The following is a 16,286-nucleotide window of genomic DNA, read 5'->3' on the forward strand; positions in this document are numbered from 1 at the left end:
TAACTAGGGAACATGTGCGCTACAGCATCGAATAACGAGGATTTTCTCATGTTCAGGAGGGCACTTTTAAAATGTCAAATGCCATTTACTTTTATGCTGTCTGTGCATTAGCCTTTAAATCTGACATAGATTTACAATAGAGCTAAATTAATGAACCAATTTAATCACTCCACAGAGCTTCAGTTTCTACACTAGAAAAATCACAGAAATTTGCAAAATACACACTCAAGTGTACATGTATATTTATATATTACATACACAGCATGTATGCACACACATTTCTACATAATAATAATAATAATATTCAAAGTAACAGTAAACAAATGACCAAAAATATCTTCAATGATGTAATGATATACAGAGTTGCGGTTGTAGTTGAGAATTAGCATATACTGTACACACAAGTATATATGCACATACTTGCACCCGTTGCACCCTTCTCACATTCTGCACCCATTGTTTCATCCATGCAGCATTACTGTTTTGAAATCTGCAATCACCCAAATCAATACACATTCGTGTGTGTGTGTGTGTGTGTGTATATATATATATATATATATATATATATATATATATATATATATATATATATATATATATAGTGTTAGTAAATCCACTGACTGTAAAATTACCTATGAAACGTTTTCACACATCCAGATAACTGCTTGTTGTTGCAACCAAATCCTATGAGGTTCTGTGAGAGTAGGGAGTAGCAAGATGGCGGCCAGTGACTTCAGTTTTTCGGGCCAATCAGCAATCCAGTGAATAAATACAGATCAGTGATATAGGCGTGGCACCATCTAGTGACAGTGCCGCAAAACTATCATAATGTTGGTTTACATAATTAACAAAACAGTATTAAATAATGGCGGACCGAGCCTGACCCTGTGCAACGCCTCACAGTAAAGCACAACGTGATCAAAGACCAACCGTTATTACTTAAATAAACCAATCTACAGCAACTTTTAGAGCCTCATATCAGAACGTTTATTCACGTCAATCAACTCTGCGTCACATCTGAGCCTCGGCAGGTTTAGCGTCCGCTTCAGTGAACACCAACGTTCAGACTGGATTCCCAGAGACATTCCAGGCTTTTCCCTCCTGGAATCATAGATTTTGTGTGTTTTTTTTCATTGGATCGTGGACATTTCTGCATTGCTTCGCTGGGAGATGCAAATAACCGCTTCCTTGTTTTATCCCCTGCTGCACATGTGCAGTGTCATACTTCCTCTGTTATTAAAAATATGGCTATGCACCTTTAACTATTTAGATGGACACAGTTTGCCTCTGATTAAATATTCAGCCAGTGAAAATAATTAATTCAAGCCATAAATTAGTTTTATACTGAAATAAAAATTAAAAGCTTAATTTAAAGTTCATAATGAGACATCTAACGCAATTGTTGGTTAATTTCATGCCTTTTCTAGCCTCTATTTATACCGAAATGCAAAGAGGAGACTTAGTGGCAGAAAATGTCGTTCAGCAGGAGACGGTTGTCTCTTACTGTATTTAATTTACCGAGACATCCTGGATGGTTTTATACCGCTGAGCCAGCGTGTCAGACTCATCCCTCCCACTTTAACACTTCGGCCTGTAAGCTCAGGTTTTAAAGCCGCCAAGGCTTCACCGCATAAAGACTCTGTTCTCCCTGTGCATGCACACCTCCTGACACGTTTTATGCTTCACGTCTTCTTTCTATTGCCTTGCCGTCTTTCCACTCAGGTTGCCATCAAACAGATGAACCTGCAGCAGCAGCCGAAGAAAGAGCTAATCATCAACGAGATTCTGGTGATGAGGGAAAACAAGAACCCAAACATCGTCAACTACCTGGACAGGTTAGCACTGCCAGCCTGAAGAGCCTGCATCTCCCACAGGATGCTTTTTGGTGTTAGAGCATGCTTTTTAACATTTGAAAACAGCTTTTTCACTTTGTTTTCAAAGACTGCCTCTGATTAAAGTGGTTTTCTGGTGACACACGGTAAATGTTAAAAATGGGAGAAAAATTATGTTCAAAAGTAAACACAGTTGGGCTCAGATCTACTATATATTTAAAGTAAGTGTATATATCAGTTCTTGTGGACAGTGATAAGATTTTTTTACTTAAATTATTTTTATTATTACTGTATTCTTATTTATTTATCATATTATTATTATTATTATTATTATTATTATTATTATTATTATTATTATTATTATTTATTGCCGTATTCATATTTATTATTCTGATTATTATTAGTAGTATTGTATTCCAACTTACTTTTAGTTTTAACTAGTCTTGAATATGTTGACTTACTTGATCCCATTTCATTTTTTTCTGTTTAGATTTTTTTTATCCTTTTATGCTGTTTATTATTATTATTATTAGTAGTAGTAGTAGTAGTACCATATTATTATTATTATTATTATGAGCAGTAGTATTGTATTCTAGCTTACTTTGGTTTTAACTAGTCCTAAATATGTTGACTTACTTGAGCCTACTTAATTTCTTTCTGTATAGATTTATTTTTTAATGCTTTATGCTTTTTGTTTGTTTGTTTGTTGTTATTATTATTATTATTAGTAGTAGTAGTAGTAGTAGTAGTATTGCCATATATTTATTATTATTATTATTAATATTATTATTATTATTAGTAGTAGTAGTAGTAGTAGTATTGCCATATATTTATTACTATTATTATTATTATTATTATTATTATTATTATTTTTATTATTATTATGAGTAGTATTATTGTATTCTAGCTTACATTGGTTTTAACTAGTCCTAAATATGTTGACTTACTTGATCCCATTTGATTTTTAGTTTATTTATTTAGATTTTTTAAATGCTTTATGCATTTTGATTATTATTATTATTATCATTATTATTATTATTATTATTATTATTATTAGTAGTAGTAGTAGTAGTAGTAGTAGTAGTAGTAGTAGTAGTTGCTTACTTTGGTTTAACTAGTCATATAAGGTAACCATGTTTTTTTTTTTTTTTAAATGCCCCTAAATAAATTATTGGGACACCATAAATATAATTGAACATTTAAGATTTTTTTGAGTAATTTTTTTTTCTTTCCATGTGGATATTGTGATATATTTGTTGTAAAGACGGCCACAGAGTGCCGTCCCTCTTAGACATACTGATTGTACTGTAGTTGTGAACAGCCGTACCTGTTGCTTGCTGCAGTTACCTGGTCGGTGACGAGCTCTGGGTGGTCATGGAGTACCTGGCTGGAGGGTCTCTGACCGACGTCGTCACAGAAACCTGCATGGACGAAGCTCAGATCGCTGCTGTGTGCAGAGAGGTGAGAAACAGCCAGGCTGTTAAAACGCCCCAATCTTTCAGGAAATGTTAAACATTCAGCTTACTGGGAAAATTAAAAACTTTCATACTAACAAAAGTCCCAAAACTCAAACATATACAAAATAAAAAAAAAAAACAGCAGCGATCTTTAAAATCAACAGAACTTTATTATTTAGGTCAGTCAGGTTATTTACATTCAGATGTTTGCTGGAGACGCTTCGTTGAGACGCGGGAGGTTGTTGTGGAGCATCCTGGAGCTCAGGGAGGCGTTTAAATGGCTTTTCTCTGCCTCAGTACAGCAACCATCCCAGTACGGTCAAAAGAAACAACTTCTAAAATTAACATATAACCTCCTGTGACGGTTTGTGGATAAAATGGAGACCTTCAACGCTAGATTTATGAATGAGAGCATGCCAGTGTTTTAATTTATGTAAGGACGAAGCATCAAAGACAAATTTACAGTTCACAGGAATCAAAAAGTTTTAAAGTTTTCCATGAAAATGAATCCTCAGTAGAAACTCCTGGGCGCAGGTTATTCCATTTCTAGTCTAGTTGAGGTTTTCACTGTGCAAAGCCTCAAAGGTTTCATCTTACTGGCCGACAGCATGAATTTTCTTCTTTACTTTTTTCTTTTGATGCTAAACAATAAAAAGAATTACACAAAGAACATTTAACCATATTAAAAGTATGTCATCCCAGATAATTAGGCTGATACACCTCAGGATTTATTGCAGTTTCATTAGCATTGAACTTGTGAATTAAATTTACAAATGTTTTTATCAAGATTGTAGATAAAATAAATAAAAGTGGTACAGAAATCTCTGAAAACCTGTGGTTTAAAGGGAGACATACACTGAGATGTGTTTGGGGGGGGGGGTGTAATTTCAAACCACTCCTGATCAATTCAGTCTTGGAAGATGTTGATGATTCAGATTTTAAGCAAGTTTTCTGATCAAGCTTGCACAAAATGCCTCAGCAGCAAGAAAACCTCTGTGTTGGCAGCCATTCTGGCTCTCTTAACCAAGGAACAGGCTGGCTGCATGCCAATTCTGCTTTAGTGCAAGTTTGTTGATATTTAGAGTGTGTGCAAAACCTGAAGCTCATCTAAATGGAATGCAGCCCTTATTTAAACCTAAATGTCTGCCTGGTTTGTCTTTACTCGGACAGGAACGTTTATAAAAAAATGTGTTTATAGTTTAGACTTTCTTTCAATTTACTGATAGCTAATAATGTTGTTGGAAAGTTTTTATTTTTTTGGGATTATATACCATTTTCTTTTTCTTTTTTTTTCTGTCCAGTGTCTGCAGGCTTTAGAGTTCCTCCACTCGAACCAGGTCATCCATCGGGACATCAAGAGCGACAACATCCTGCTGGGCATGGACGGCTCCGTCAAACTCAGTCAGTCTAACCGTTTAATTTCCTGCTTCTTTCACCTCCTTCACAAAACGCTGCGTGCAGAAACCCCCACACGGTCCGGTAAAAAGTCTCAGGGTATCAAGTTTTTACATGAAGTCAGTGCAGGAGCTGCAAAGAGGAGCTGATAACTGACAGCCCAGGAAGATGCAGCCTGTGATGGATAAGCTGAGGAGGTGTGGAGTGGAACATCACACCCGTGTAGCGCGTCTGCTTGGCAGCTCCCATGTGTTAGCAGTGGTGGGTCGACTTTAACCCTCTGTCCTCTCAGAAACCGCAGACATGCCTGGAAGGCGTCCCAGTTTCTGCTTATTTGGTGAATGGAGGCTTCTGGCCAACAACCTGTCGCATTTATTCCCCATGGGAAAATATTCACTTAGCAGATCTCCATATTCTAACTCCTATCTGTGTTTCTGTTATTAAAATGTCACTTGTACAAGTATTTAATAAAAAATAACAGTTAATTTCTATTAAGATGTAATTAAAACGGATAATGAACGAGTAATTTGGCCCAAATTGGCTGTTAAACAAAAACAAAGTCGGAAGTGACTCGTCATTGAAACAGTCGGACCTGTTCTGTCTCTTCCTCCTGCTTTTATTCGGTTTTTATTTTCCTATATTTTAATCATGTAAAGCACTTAGCATTGTCTTTGTACTGAAATGTGCTATACTACTCAATTTGGCTTGCTTTGCAGCCGACTTTGGGTTCTGTGCCCAGATCACTCCGGAGCAGAGCAAACGCAGCACCATGGTGGGGACTCCGTACTGGATGGCTCCAGAGGTGGTGACCCGCAAGGCTTACGGCCCCAAAGTGGACATCTGGTCCCTGGGCATCATGGCCATCGAGATGGTGGAGGGCGAGCCGCCGTATCTGAACGAGAACCCCCTGAGGGTGAGCGCAGCCACTTTGGATTTTTATTTTTAAAAAAATCATGTTAGTTGGCACAATTAGGTATTTTTGTCTTCAGTTTTCAGCATTTCTTTTCAGAAAAAGATGCTGCAAAACAACAATTTTACCCTTTTAAATAGTCTTTCACATTAGTTTTTTAGCCAACAAAGGGAGATGTGAAAGCCTAAAATTACACTTGCATTTAAATTTTTTTTAACAAAAGACTAAAATAATACCCCAAAATGACCACTGCAGCACAAACCAAGGAGGATGTTTAAGATAAGATAAGATAAGATCGTCTTTATTGATCTCACAATGGAGAAATTCACTTGCCACATCGGTTCATACAAGAAGGTGCAGAGTAGGAAAGGTGCATTCACTTATATACAGTGAATCTTCATATATACAATGGATCAGAAAGGATACAAAAAAAATATCTATATATATATATAAACATATATACATACATATATATATATATATATATATATATATATATATATATATATATATATATATATATATATATATATATATATATATATATATATATATATATATATATATAATATGCACTATTAGTGCAATAATTAGTGCCATTTACCCGCTACCCTGACAAAATGGGAGTGGAGTTTATTGGCTGACAGAAAAATCATCGCTTGATTTATTTGGCCAACACTTTTACATGAATGTAATTTACCTGTTCAACACAACAATGTGGCCCAGGGAAGAGTTCAAAGAGCCAAATGTGCCGATTCTGTTTCAGCCATTACAAAGTTAACCACTAGATGGCAGCAAAGCACAGAACTTATGACTTATGACCTTTTTAATGGGGGGAAAATGACCTTTCTGTATCATGTTTTAGGCGCTTTATCTCATCGCTACCAACGGGACGCCTGAGCTGCAGAACCCAGAGAAGTTGTCAACGGTATTCAGAGACTTCCTGAACCGGTGTTTGGAGATGGACGTGGAGAAACGGGGCTCTGCGAAGGAGCTACTGCAGGTACAGCAGCGTTCATCCCCGCTTGTTCATGAGAGCATGAGAGCAGGACCAAGGGAGGTTTTTCTGATTGTGTTGTTGTTTTTTTAAAATAACTGAGTAAAGTTTGTGTTTACGAGCTTTAAACTTTCTAAATAAATTAATCATAAGTCCTACCGGCGTTAATTTATGAGTGAACAAATCATTTCCAGGTTCATCTGTTTTTTTATTTACTTTAAGACCTTTTATGTTAATGAAAACAGAAGAAAATACAATACACCCTTTATGATAATGGATTAAACTTAAGGCGTCGTACGGAGGCAACTCCTTATCTTTGTTCTCTCAGATTTATAATTGTCAAATGACGCAGTCAGCATGTTATGATGACCAGTCCAGCTTCAGGGCGGCTTGTGTGGCGCTGAAAAGATTTTAATTTAAAGAGTAAATTTTCTGATGAACCACCTTTTCATTGATGGTTTGGATAAACCCCAGTAACTAGTTATTACTGAGGCATCCCGCTTAAGGTTCATTTAATCGCTGCAGTTTATTAGAGCCTGAGAAAAGAAATAATTACTCAGAAAATCTGCTAATAAAACAAAGTACTGAAAGTGGTTAAAAAAAATCAAGAATAATGTAAAAAGTGTTACTCTCATTATGTAGCAGCTGGATTTTTCTAAACTCTTCTGTTTCTCCCGTCCTCCTCCAGCACCAGTTTCTGAAGATGGCCAAGCCTCTTTCCAGTCTGACTCCTCTCATCCTGGCGGCCAAGGAGGCGGCCAAGAACAACCGTTAGCCGCCATTACCCCCCCCCCCCCCACCCCCCCACCCCCCCGTCCGTGTAAATCCGGCATGGATCCTGAGAAGGCGGTTCCAGCCGCTGGCCGGGTTAGAAAACCCTCAGAAGGACTCTGGTTCATCGTCTCTCCTTCTCTGAGTGTTTTATATCTCACAGCGACTGCTTCTGTTTTTACCCCCGTCTCTCTTTCACCTTCCACCATGAGATGTGACGCGTCTCCCCCCACCTGCCCCCCCACCTCAGAGAGAGAAACCCGACGCTCCAGCCGCCCTGGACTGAGGGAGCCGACACGGACGTGTTGACTTTTAGAGCGTGTCCTAACAGAGCCCAAAGACGTACGCTAGCTGTTAGCTTTCACTTTTAGTTTTTTTTTTTAAATCAGGACCACATCATCCAGCCGTCACTTCTCTGACTGATGCCTCCGTGTCGCTTCGACAGGATGGAGGCGACTTCCTTTGAACCGCTTTTCTTTTCTTAGTTTTTTTTAAATGAATCAACTTTTGTCGTTGTGCGTTCGTCACAGTGGACCGTTGGGATTTTGACTGTAGCGTCTCCTTCTGTGGGTTTTTATGCGGAGGCGGTGGAGTTTGGTACGTCGTTGTGTCTTTGTTAATGTTGATCGTTTTGAGGAAACACTGGTCCGGCCCGGAGCCGTCGACGGACGACGTTTGGACAGAAACCTTCCTGCGAAGCCACAGGTTGTCCGTCGTAGAGTTTTCACCGCGGTCAGAAACTCTGCAGAAGCCCGGGAACCGCCTACCCACTAAATCCAAAATGCAGCATGTGTTATGAATGAAATAATGATTTACAGGACAGGATAGATTGTTAAATTGGCTTAGTCGGAAAAAAGAAAGTACACCTGCTAATTTCATGATTTTAATGCACAAAACCATTAAATTAATCTTGTCCTTTCACATACAGGTTCACCGTTTAAAGCATGTCTTCTTTACAAATTTCTCCTGTTTTTTACAGTTTTTGTCACACTTAAATGTTTCAGATCAAACTAATTTTAATATTGGACTCTGAAGACCAGAGGGAACACAAAAAGCTTATTTCAGTTATCAGGGGATAAAAAACTATCCAAACTAACCTGCTCTGGTGTGAAACTGCCAGCAGGGGTTTGTCAGGCTTTTAAATCGGGTTTTATGTTTTCTTTAAATTGCTTTAATGAAGCCTGTTTAGGATCACTTAGCAGCATCCTGGTCAGATTTGGGTGCAGACTTTGACTAGGCCACTCCAAAACCTTTATTTTGTTGACCTGCTGGTGGAGCAAAGCAGCCCCAGACCATCTTAGCACCATCATGTTTGACTGCAGGAGGCATTTTTCTGAGTTTTTTGTAATATTTATGCCAGATGTTGGCGCATCTTCATCGTCACTGTGTTGCTTTTTGTTAAATGTGAGACGGGCCTTTATGTTCCTCCTGGTCAGCCTTAGTCCTGACCTGATCTGTCCCGCCTGGAGGCCATAATTGTCTCGTCTCTCTGGACGTTACCTGAGGTAACCGAGGTCTGCAGAGCTTTAGATGATCTTCTGGGTTCTTCTTTGACCTCCTGCACTGCAGAAAGGAACTAAAAGTCAGCAAGTCCTTGATTTGAGCAGCAAGTTTAAATGCTCTGCCAATTGAATAATAATAATTTTGTTCCTAAAACAAGAACAACTCGTCTCCATCTTTTTTTTTTAAGTTTAACATAGCTAATTATCTTTTTTTAGGGGTAAAATACTCATTCCAATCATTCCATAATCGTTGTGATTTTCTGATATTTCAGTCTACTTCATGGTGTCAGACGGGTTCTATTTAGGCAATATTAATATATTACAGATCGGGCAAAACTGAGCCAAAAATAGGGATACTTGCGATTTAACAGAGGGGGGGGGGCACTTACATTTTCATGGTTTGTTTGGATTGTTTTTTGTTTTTTTTCTTGAGGAAAGTAAATCATAAATTCAAAGCTACATTTTGATTTTACTCAGGTTGCCCTTTTCTGATCTGACACATATAAGTCGGACAAAATGAACAAAAGAGAGAAATACTTCCTCATAGGACGGTACATACAGCTGTAGAGTTCAAAATGGGTGTACTTTCTTTTTTTACCACGACTCTGAGTTGATTTAAAGCTGAAGAAGAAGAAGACTTGGTCTGTGGCGGCGCTGCCTGTGGGCTCGTTGTGAGACTCTGAGGGAGGAATGCGCATGAGAACAACCTTTTCTCTGTTTTTATACGGTACGTTTATGCTAGGGAGGAAAAGCGAAGGGATAAATGAGCGTAGTGAGGCTTTATGAAGGATGATTGTGTACGATAGTAGAGATCATATCTGAATCCTATTTTCGGAGGACAAATTAAAAGCCGCAATGTTGTTTTTTCAGCCCGGAGGAGCCCTGTGAACATAAGGTGTATATTTTACATGCAAGAAGAAAAGCAACCTGTCTCAGCTTTTGTTTACAGATTATTTTTTTTATATATTGATCAACACTAGAAAGTATGTTCATTACATGTTGTTCCGGTTTTTGGAGGTTTTAGTATTTGTCTGGCAGACTCTTTGCTCTGCAGCGGAGAATCAGACAATTCTGCAAACATCTCCTAAACATTAATGCTCAGATCAGTGCTTTCTTCTTTTTTTATTGTTTTTACGTAGGTTTTTAATTACTTCTGCCTTAAATACTGTTCCAAAGGCTTAAGACTTTTCTTTTACCGTCTGATGGAAGCGATGAGTTGCAGCATTTTTCAGTCAGAATAATTGATTTTTGTCAGACGAAGTAGCTGCAGCAAACCACCAGATTGGTGAGCAGCGTCTGCTCTGAAGCTGCAAGTGTTTGCATCAGAACAACAGGTGCAGAAATGCATTAATGTTTAATAACTGGCTGAAAAGTGTTGCAGCTCTGTGAGGTTTTTTTTCTGTCCAAGTCTGAATCCACATAAAGCTCAGCTGAGAATAAAGGGCTATTATGTAGCTTTTTTCATTAGATTTTTGTTCTCAAAGATTGCACTGAAATCAGGTGAATCCTTCTTGTTAACTGATAATCATGACGCAGGTGGGTGGAAACCACATAAATGCTACTTTAAATAGTATTTTTACACCACTAGCTCCTCTCTGACTGTTATTTAGAGCAGCTACTCCTCCGTACTGGCCGGGTTAGCAGAGGTGGCTCATAAAGCTAATACCTGCTGGAAGGACTGTAGGTCCCTTCGGGTTCAGGGTCTTAAACGGATGGTTCAGGTTATTTTTTATTTTATTTTTTTTATAAAAATTCTCTGGAGAGGTTATGAGTAGTCATTATCTACACTGTAGTAGGACGTATAACACAGCGCATGCACTGCAAGGGATAAAACATTGAAGCGGCTAACGGCTATTAGCATCTCTCAGCAAAACAATGAAGAAAGGTCCAAGATCCAGTGAAAAAAAACACACAAAAATATGATTCCAAGAGAGAAAAGACTGGAATGTCACTGGGAAAACAGTCTGAACTTTGGTGTTCACTGAAGTAGACGCTCTTAAAGTTGCTGTAGATTGTTTTATATAATTAATAATGGTTGAGCTGTCGTTTTACTGTGAGGTGTTGCAGAGGGTCAGGCTCGGTCCGGCATTATTTAATTTTGATTTATTAATTAAGCAAACCGACATGATGGTAGTTCTGCTATGCTGCCGCTAGATGGCGCCACGTCTGTTTATATCTGTTAATTATGCCCGGGGCAATTTTCATCCACCAAAAGGACCATCAAAACATTATCAGGACGGAGGCTTGGAGTATATAACTTTTATTTTATCGTGATTTAACTTTGTTTTTGTTAAATAAGCATATAACGTGGATATAAACCTTTAACCGATAACTTCAGCATATCAGAAAAAATCTAATTGTTCTCCTGGTAAGATACTGACTGCTTATAATGCACATCGTAACCCCTTTTTTTTAAAGAGAAATCTGAACTATCCTCTTAAGCACGTCCTCCATTTACTGTCAACTCTTATCCAGAGCTTTGATAACGTTATAACTGTCCAGACAACAGCGCCACCTGCTGGACTTCTGTATAATGAAATTCTTTAGAAGAAATTCAGCTTTGCACAAACAGCCACAGCTTGGATGGGGATTCAGACTTGGTACAAATCACCTCGGTTAGGAGGAACATAAGAATGAAGCCCAATCTTTACTGTATCAGAGCCATAATTGATCTGTTTACTACAATTTATTTAGATTTTTCAAAACTGAAAAAGAACAAATAAAACGGTACAAAAACTGAACATTTTGTTTTTTTTACTTTATGTTCCTAAAAAGTTGCTCCATAACTGGATGTTTTCTTCAGGGAGGGGAAAAGGGGATTGCTGCTCAGGTTAGAAAACAGTTGGTGATTGTTTACCGACAATATTCTGGTCAACATCGTACTTTAATCCAGATTAGCAGGAAAGACTCTTGCAGAAACTTCCAGGCAGACCCAGTTCTTGGTGTTAAACAATAAAGCTATTTTTAAAATTTACTCATAACATTGTTTCCTGAGCCCCTAAACCCTTTAGGTCAATTATGTAAACTGATTTTCTGTAAATCAGGGGGAAAAATAATCTAAACTCCATCTTGCTCTCTCTGAGCCCTTTTCTGCTGCACTTTGAGGATATTTTCTCGACTTTAATTAGCAGAGATAATTACCGTTCGCCTGCTTTCATCCCCACACTCAAAGATAACGAGGCAGTGTGTGAGTCGGTATGAAGGCCCCCAGTGGCCGAGCAGTGGATCCGGTCCAGGTTGTTGCGTAACGCTGAACTTTTACCGATGTTTCAGCCGACTGAACGCAGGCCTGCTGGCTCTGAACGCAGCAGGCGGGTCTGAAAAACAGGCAGAACATCAGGAGGAAGCAGCCGACCAGACAATCCCTCGTGCGCCGGTTCACTTTACACGTGCATTTGGCTAATTTTAAATTCGACGGAGTTGATAAATTGTAATTCGGTGTACTTAGACAGATGATTTGTTGTGTTGATTAAATTTTACCACAGAGATGCAAGAATAGGGCAGATTTTCCGTCTGTGGCAGGAAAGTTCTTCGCTCAATCTTTGATTAATAACATTTAGCTAAAGAGATGAAACAGAATAAAGTTTTCTTAAATCTAGTTTTTTTTATATTGAATACAGTTAAATGAACATCTTTAAAATCATTGTTTTCCATTAAAAGACAAATCCACCTTGTAAAACATGATCTTAATGCAGGTTGGTTACTTTTGTAGGACTTCAAGATGGACAAACTTCTCATTACTGCATAATTATTTTATTTAAACAGTGGTCTAGATTTCTTCATAACAAAACTCGAATTGATAAAAACTATTTGTCTTTAGATCAGTTATTATGTAATATACCCAAATCTGACCAAGATGCTGCTCTATCGTTTTATTGGAATAGTTGTCAAAATGTCCCACTCTCCATATCAGTGCCATAAACTATATAAAGTCCCCTTTTTTTTTGCTTACAGTCTGTTACCATTTACATATTTTGTTTTTTATAAAGCTTAAAGGAGCTATAAGTAATATATTTACTGAAGTGCCTAAAAATACAACTAAATAATTTTCATTTGTCGCCTGGGATGGAAGTAAGGTTCCCTATAAACAACCAGTCCTCTGCTGAATCTAATAGTTGACTTATCTTCTGTTCCTTGGGTCCTGATAATGATTTGTTCAATTCAATTTTATTTATACAGTGCCAATTCACAACATATCACCTTCAAGGCTCTTTCCAAAGTCAGATTCCATCAGATCCTCCAGGTTGGTCAGAAAGTTTCCTCTCTAAGGAAACCCAGCAGGTTGCATCAAGTCTCTCCAAGCAGCATTCACTCCTCCTGAAAGAGCGTAGAGCCACAGTGGACAGTCGTCTGCAGTGTTGATGGCTTTGCAGCAATCCCTCATACTGAGCATGCATGAGGCGACAGTGGAGAGGAAAACTCCCCTTTAACAGGGAGGAGAACCTCCAGCAGAACCAGAACCAGGCTCAGTGTGAACGCTCATCTGCCTCCACCCACTGGGGCTTAGAGAAGACAGAGCAGAGACACAGAAAGCGCAGAAGCTCACATTGACCCAGGAGTACTTTCTATGTTAGAGAAGACAGAGCAGAGACACAGAAAGCACAGAAGCTCACATTGACCCAGGAGTACTTTCTATGTTAGAGAGGGTAATTGCAGGCTAGTGGCTTTGCCTAGAGAAGAAACCCAGCTAAGCTCTCAGCCAATATCTCTGTCTATGAGAGAAACAGGGTTAGACTCTGAGAGACGGGGGCCAGCTGGCTCAACACGGGTTCCCAAACTGTCCAGCCTGCGACACCCAAAATAATAGTGCCAAAGACCAGTCACCCCCTCTTGGCAGGTCTTTTTTTTCTTGGCAGGTATTTAAAAGAATAGAGTCATAACACTTTGAATATACACTTGTAAAATTATGAATTAAGTAGTAATTTTGTAGCTTTCCTCCTGCATTAAAATTAGGAATGTTGAGCATCTTTTAAAGTTACACTTTGGCACCAGTTTCACAAATGAAGAAATACAAAACCTTTTTTAGCATCAAATCATGCCATGACCGACCGTCTGGCAACAGGATTTGATCCTAACCCCCACTTTGGGATCCTCTGATCTATAAGAGGACGTTGAGGGTGTTCGTTATGTCCTCCAGCAGCCTAAGTCTGAATTCACGTGATTCGGGTGAGTTCGGCCAGGGAAACATTTACTACGCTGGACACAGAGATTAGAGGAGCAGATCTGTCTAGGATGTAATGTTTTGGTAATTTGCAATAACGATTGAGACGAGAATGGAGTCTGACTGTGGTCGGAGCTGAAGAGGATTCTTGGAGAGAGGTGAGTATACCCGGGGGGGCTGAGGTTGGCAGGTTGTGGTGTGTGGAGCAGATCGCTGATGGTGTTTGTTTTCTTCTTCCAGGAGGGCGATGGAGACTGCGGTGGAGGGTAGTAAGGCTATGATGGCAGTGTGGAGAGGTACAAGCAATGGATCCCTTAACTGAAACAGGCCTTCTGAAGCAGATTGAAGCCTTTTGCTTTTTTGTTTGATGTTAATGATTTTCCATCATTATCAGCCATTATCCTTCATATGATGCTTAGACTCACAATGTTTCAAGATGATAATGGTTTCCACGAACAAAAAGTACAAGAAACGGACATAGTTGGCCTCAGAGTGTACGTACGATGCCAAACTGTGTAACTCTTGTTATCTGTTTACAGTGGCTTACAAAACCATTTAAATCCTTACATTTTGTTACATTATACCATACCCCCTTTTTTTATTAAGCACTTTAGTATAGCAATAGTCGTCAAAGTGCTGTACATACAACTGAAAATAATTAAAATAGACATAACACAGGTAAGCTAAAATAGAAAAATAAGATGGTTAAAAACTGCTAAAATAGTTAAAAGTAACTAAAAATTATTTAAAATAATTAAAAAGTAATTAAAAGAGAAAAGTTATGTTACGTCACAAACCTGTAAAGTTTTATTACAGTTTTGTACTGCATTGTATTGGGGTTTGAGGGATTTTATGTAACAACCCTTTACATATTTGTAAAGGCAAGAGAAGTGACCCGTGGTTTTCAGATAAAGGCAGCAAAGATCTCCTGTAGAGGTCTGTGTTGCAGCTCTGTCGTTGTACGACAGTCGGATAAAGAGGATGGTGAGGGTTTTTTCTCATTTCCAGAGGCTCAGAACAGAGCCCGCCTTCTTTGTAAGCTTGTCAAGCTATTTTAGATCAGTTTTTTTGATGCTGCTACCCCAACAGATGGCTGCAGAGGAGATCATGCTCTCCACAACAGACTGGACTTCCTGAGGAAGTTCAGGTCCTTCTGTCTCCTCTTATAGACAACTTCAGAGTTGGGTCTCTAGTCCAGTCTGTTGTCCAGAGGAACATCAAGATATTTATGCTCCTCCACCATCTCCACTTCTTCTCCCATGATGTAAGCAGGGTGTAACTCATTCCTGTTTCTTCTTAAACCTACAATCATATTCTTTGCATGGTTTCCACTCCATGCCACAAAGCGGTCCACCAGCTCCCTGTACTCAGCTTCTTGTCCATCTCTAATACTCCTGGCGACTGCAGAATCATCTGAGTATTCCTGCAGCTGACAGGAGTCTGTCTTGCACTGGAAGTATGAAGTGTAAAGAGGTGGTGAGAGTACAGTCCCCTGTGGCGCTCCTGGGCTACTGACCACATGCTTAGACACACGACCCTTGATAAATAATATGGACGAAAACGTACTGCTAACAGTTTAATATCCGGGCTGCAGAGGCGACGCTTTAATAATAATAATAATAATTAATAATAATAATTGAACTTTATTGATCTCACAATGGAGAAATTCACTTCTGCATCTTAACCCATCCCCTTGGGGAGCAGTGGGCTGCCACTGTGTGGCACCTGGGGAGCAATTGGGGGTTAAGGGTCTTGCTCAGGGACCCAGAATGCCAGCTTGTGGGAGTTGAACCTCTGGGACCGAAGCTCTGTGCTCTAACCACTAGGCCACCACTCCCCTAAGGAACATGGAACATGTCCTAGATTGCACCATCTGTTGTTCACAAATACTGCTTATCCATTTCCTTTGCTTTTCCCACTCCAAATCTCTGTCAGGTTGTACTGTCAGAAAGCCCGACAGAGGAAGTGATTCTGTAGCTCAGTGAAACACTTCCCCAATACTCTGGGTTGGTATTTATTAAAGCTTGGAGCTCATCCAACTTGGTTACCAACTATCTCACATTGCCCATCATAATCAATGGAAGAGATGTTTAGGACTTCCTTGTTCTCTCTCTTCTTTGCTCCTGATCTGCATCCATAATGCCTCCACTTCAAGTCATCTGGGATTTATAGTTGAGATATTATTTAACCTTTTTAGATGTTAATCAGCTGTTCCCAATTGTAGGTCTAAAACAAAGAATATTTGTCTGGGGAAAAAAAGC

At 39.0% G+C, this 16,286-nt stretch overlaps 1 protein-coding gene across 2 annotated transcripts in view; it reads left to right on the forward strand.

Moving 5' to 3' along the window:
- pak1 (p21 protein (Cdc42/Rac)-activated kinase 1) overlaps positions 1–7,587 on the forward strand; it is a 79,460-nt gene extending 71,873 nt beyond the window's left edge. For both annotated transcript variants that reach the window (XM_036149540.1, XM_012853337.3), the window contains exons 11-16: positions 1,723–1,835; positions 3,176–3,293; positions 4,591–4,690; positions 5,401–5,597; positions 6,460–6,597; positions 7,280–7,587. In XM_036149540.1, the coding sequence (XP_036005433.1) occupies positions 1,723–1,835; positions 3,176–3,293; positions 4,591–4,690; positions 5,401–5,597; positions 6,460–6,597; positions 7,280–7,366 (753 nt within the window). In that variant the 3' untranslated portion in view covers positions 7,367–7,587. The remainder of the gene's footprint in view (positions 1–1,722; positions 1,836–3,175; positions 3,294–4,590; positions 4,691–5,400; positions 5,598–6,459; positions 6,598–7,279) is intronic.
- The last annotated feature ends 8,699 nt before the right edge of the window (positions 7,588–16,286 follow it).

The sequence above is a fragment of the Fundulus heteroclitus genome, chromosome 18, assembly GCF_011125445.2.
Source record: "Fundulus heteroclitus isolate FHET01 chromosome 18, MU-UCD_Fhet_4.1, whole genome shotgun sequence".
Lineage (NCBI taxonomy): Eukaryota > Metazoa > Chordata > Actinopteri > Cyprinodontiformes > Fundulidae > Fundulus > Fundulus heteroclitus.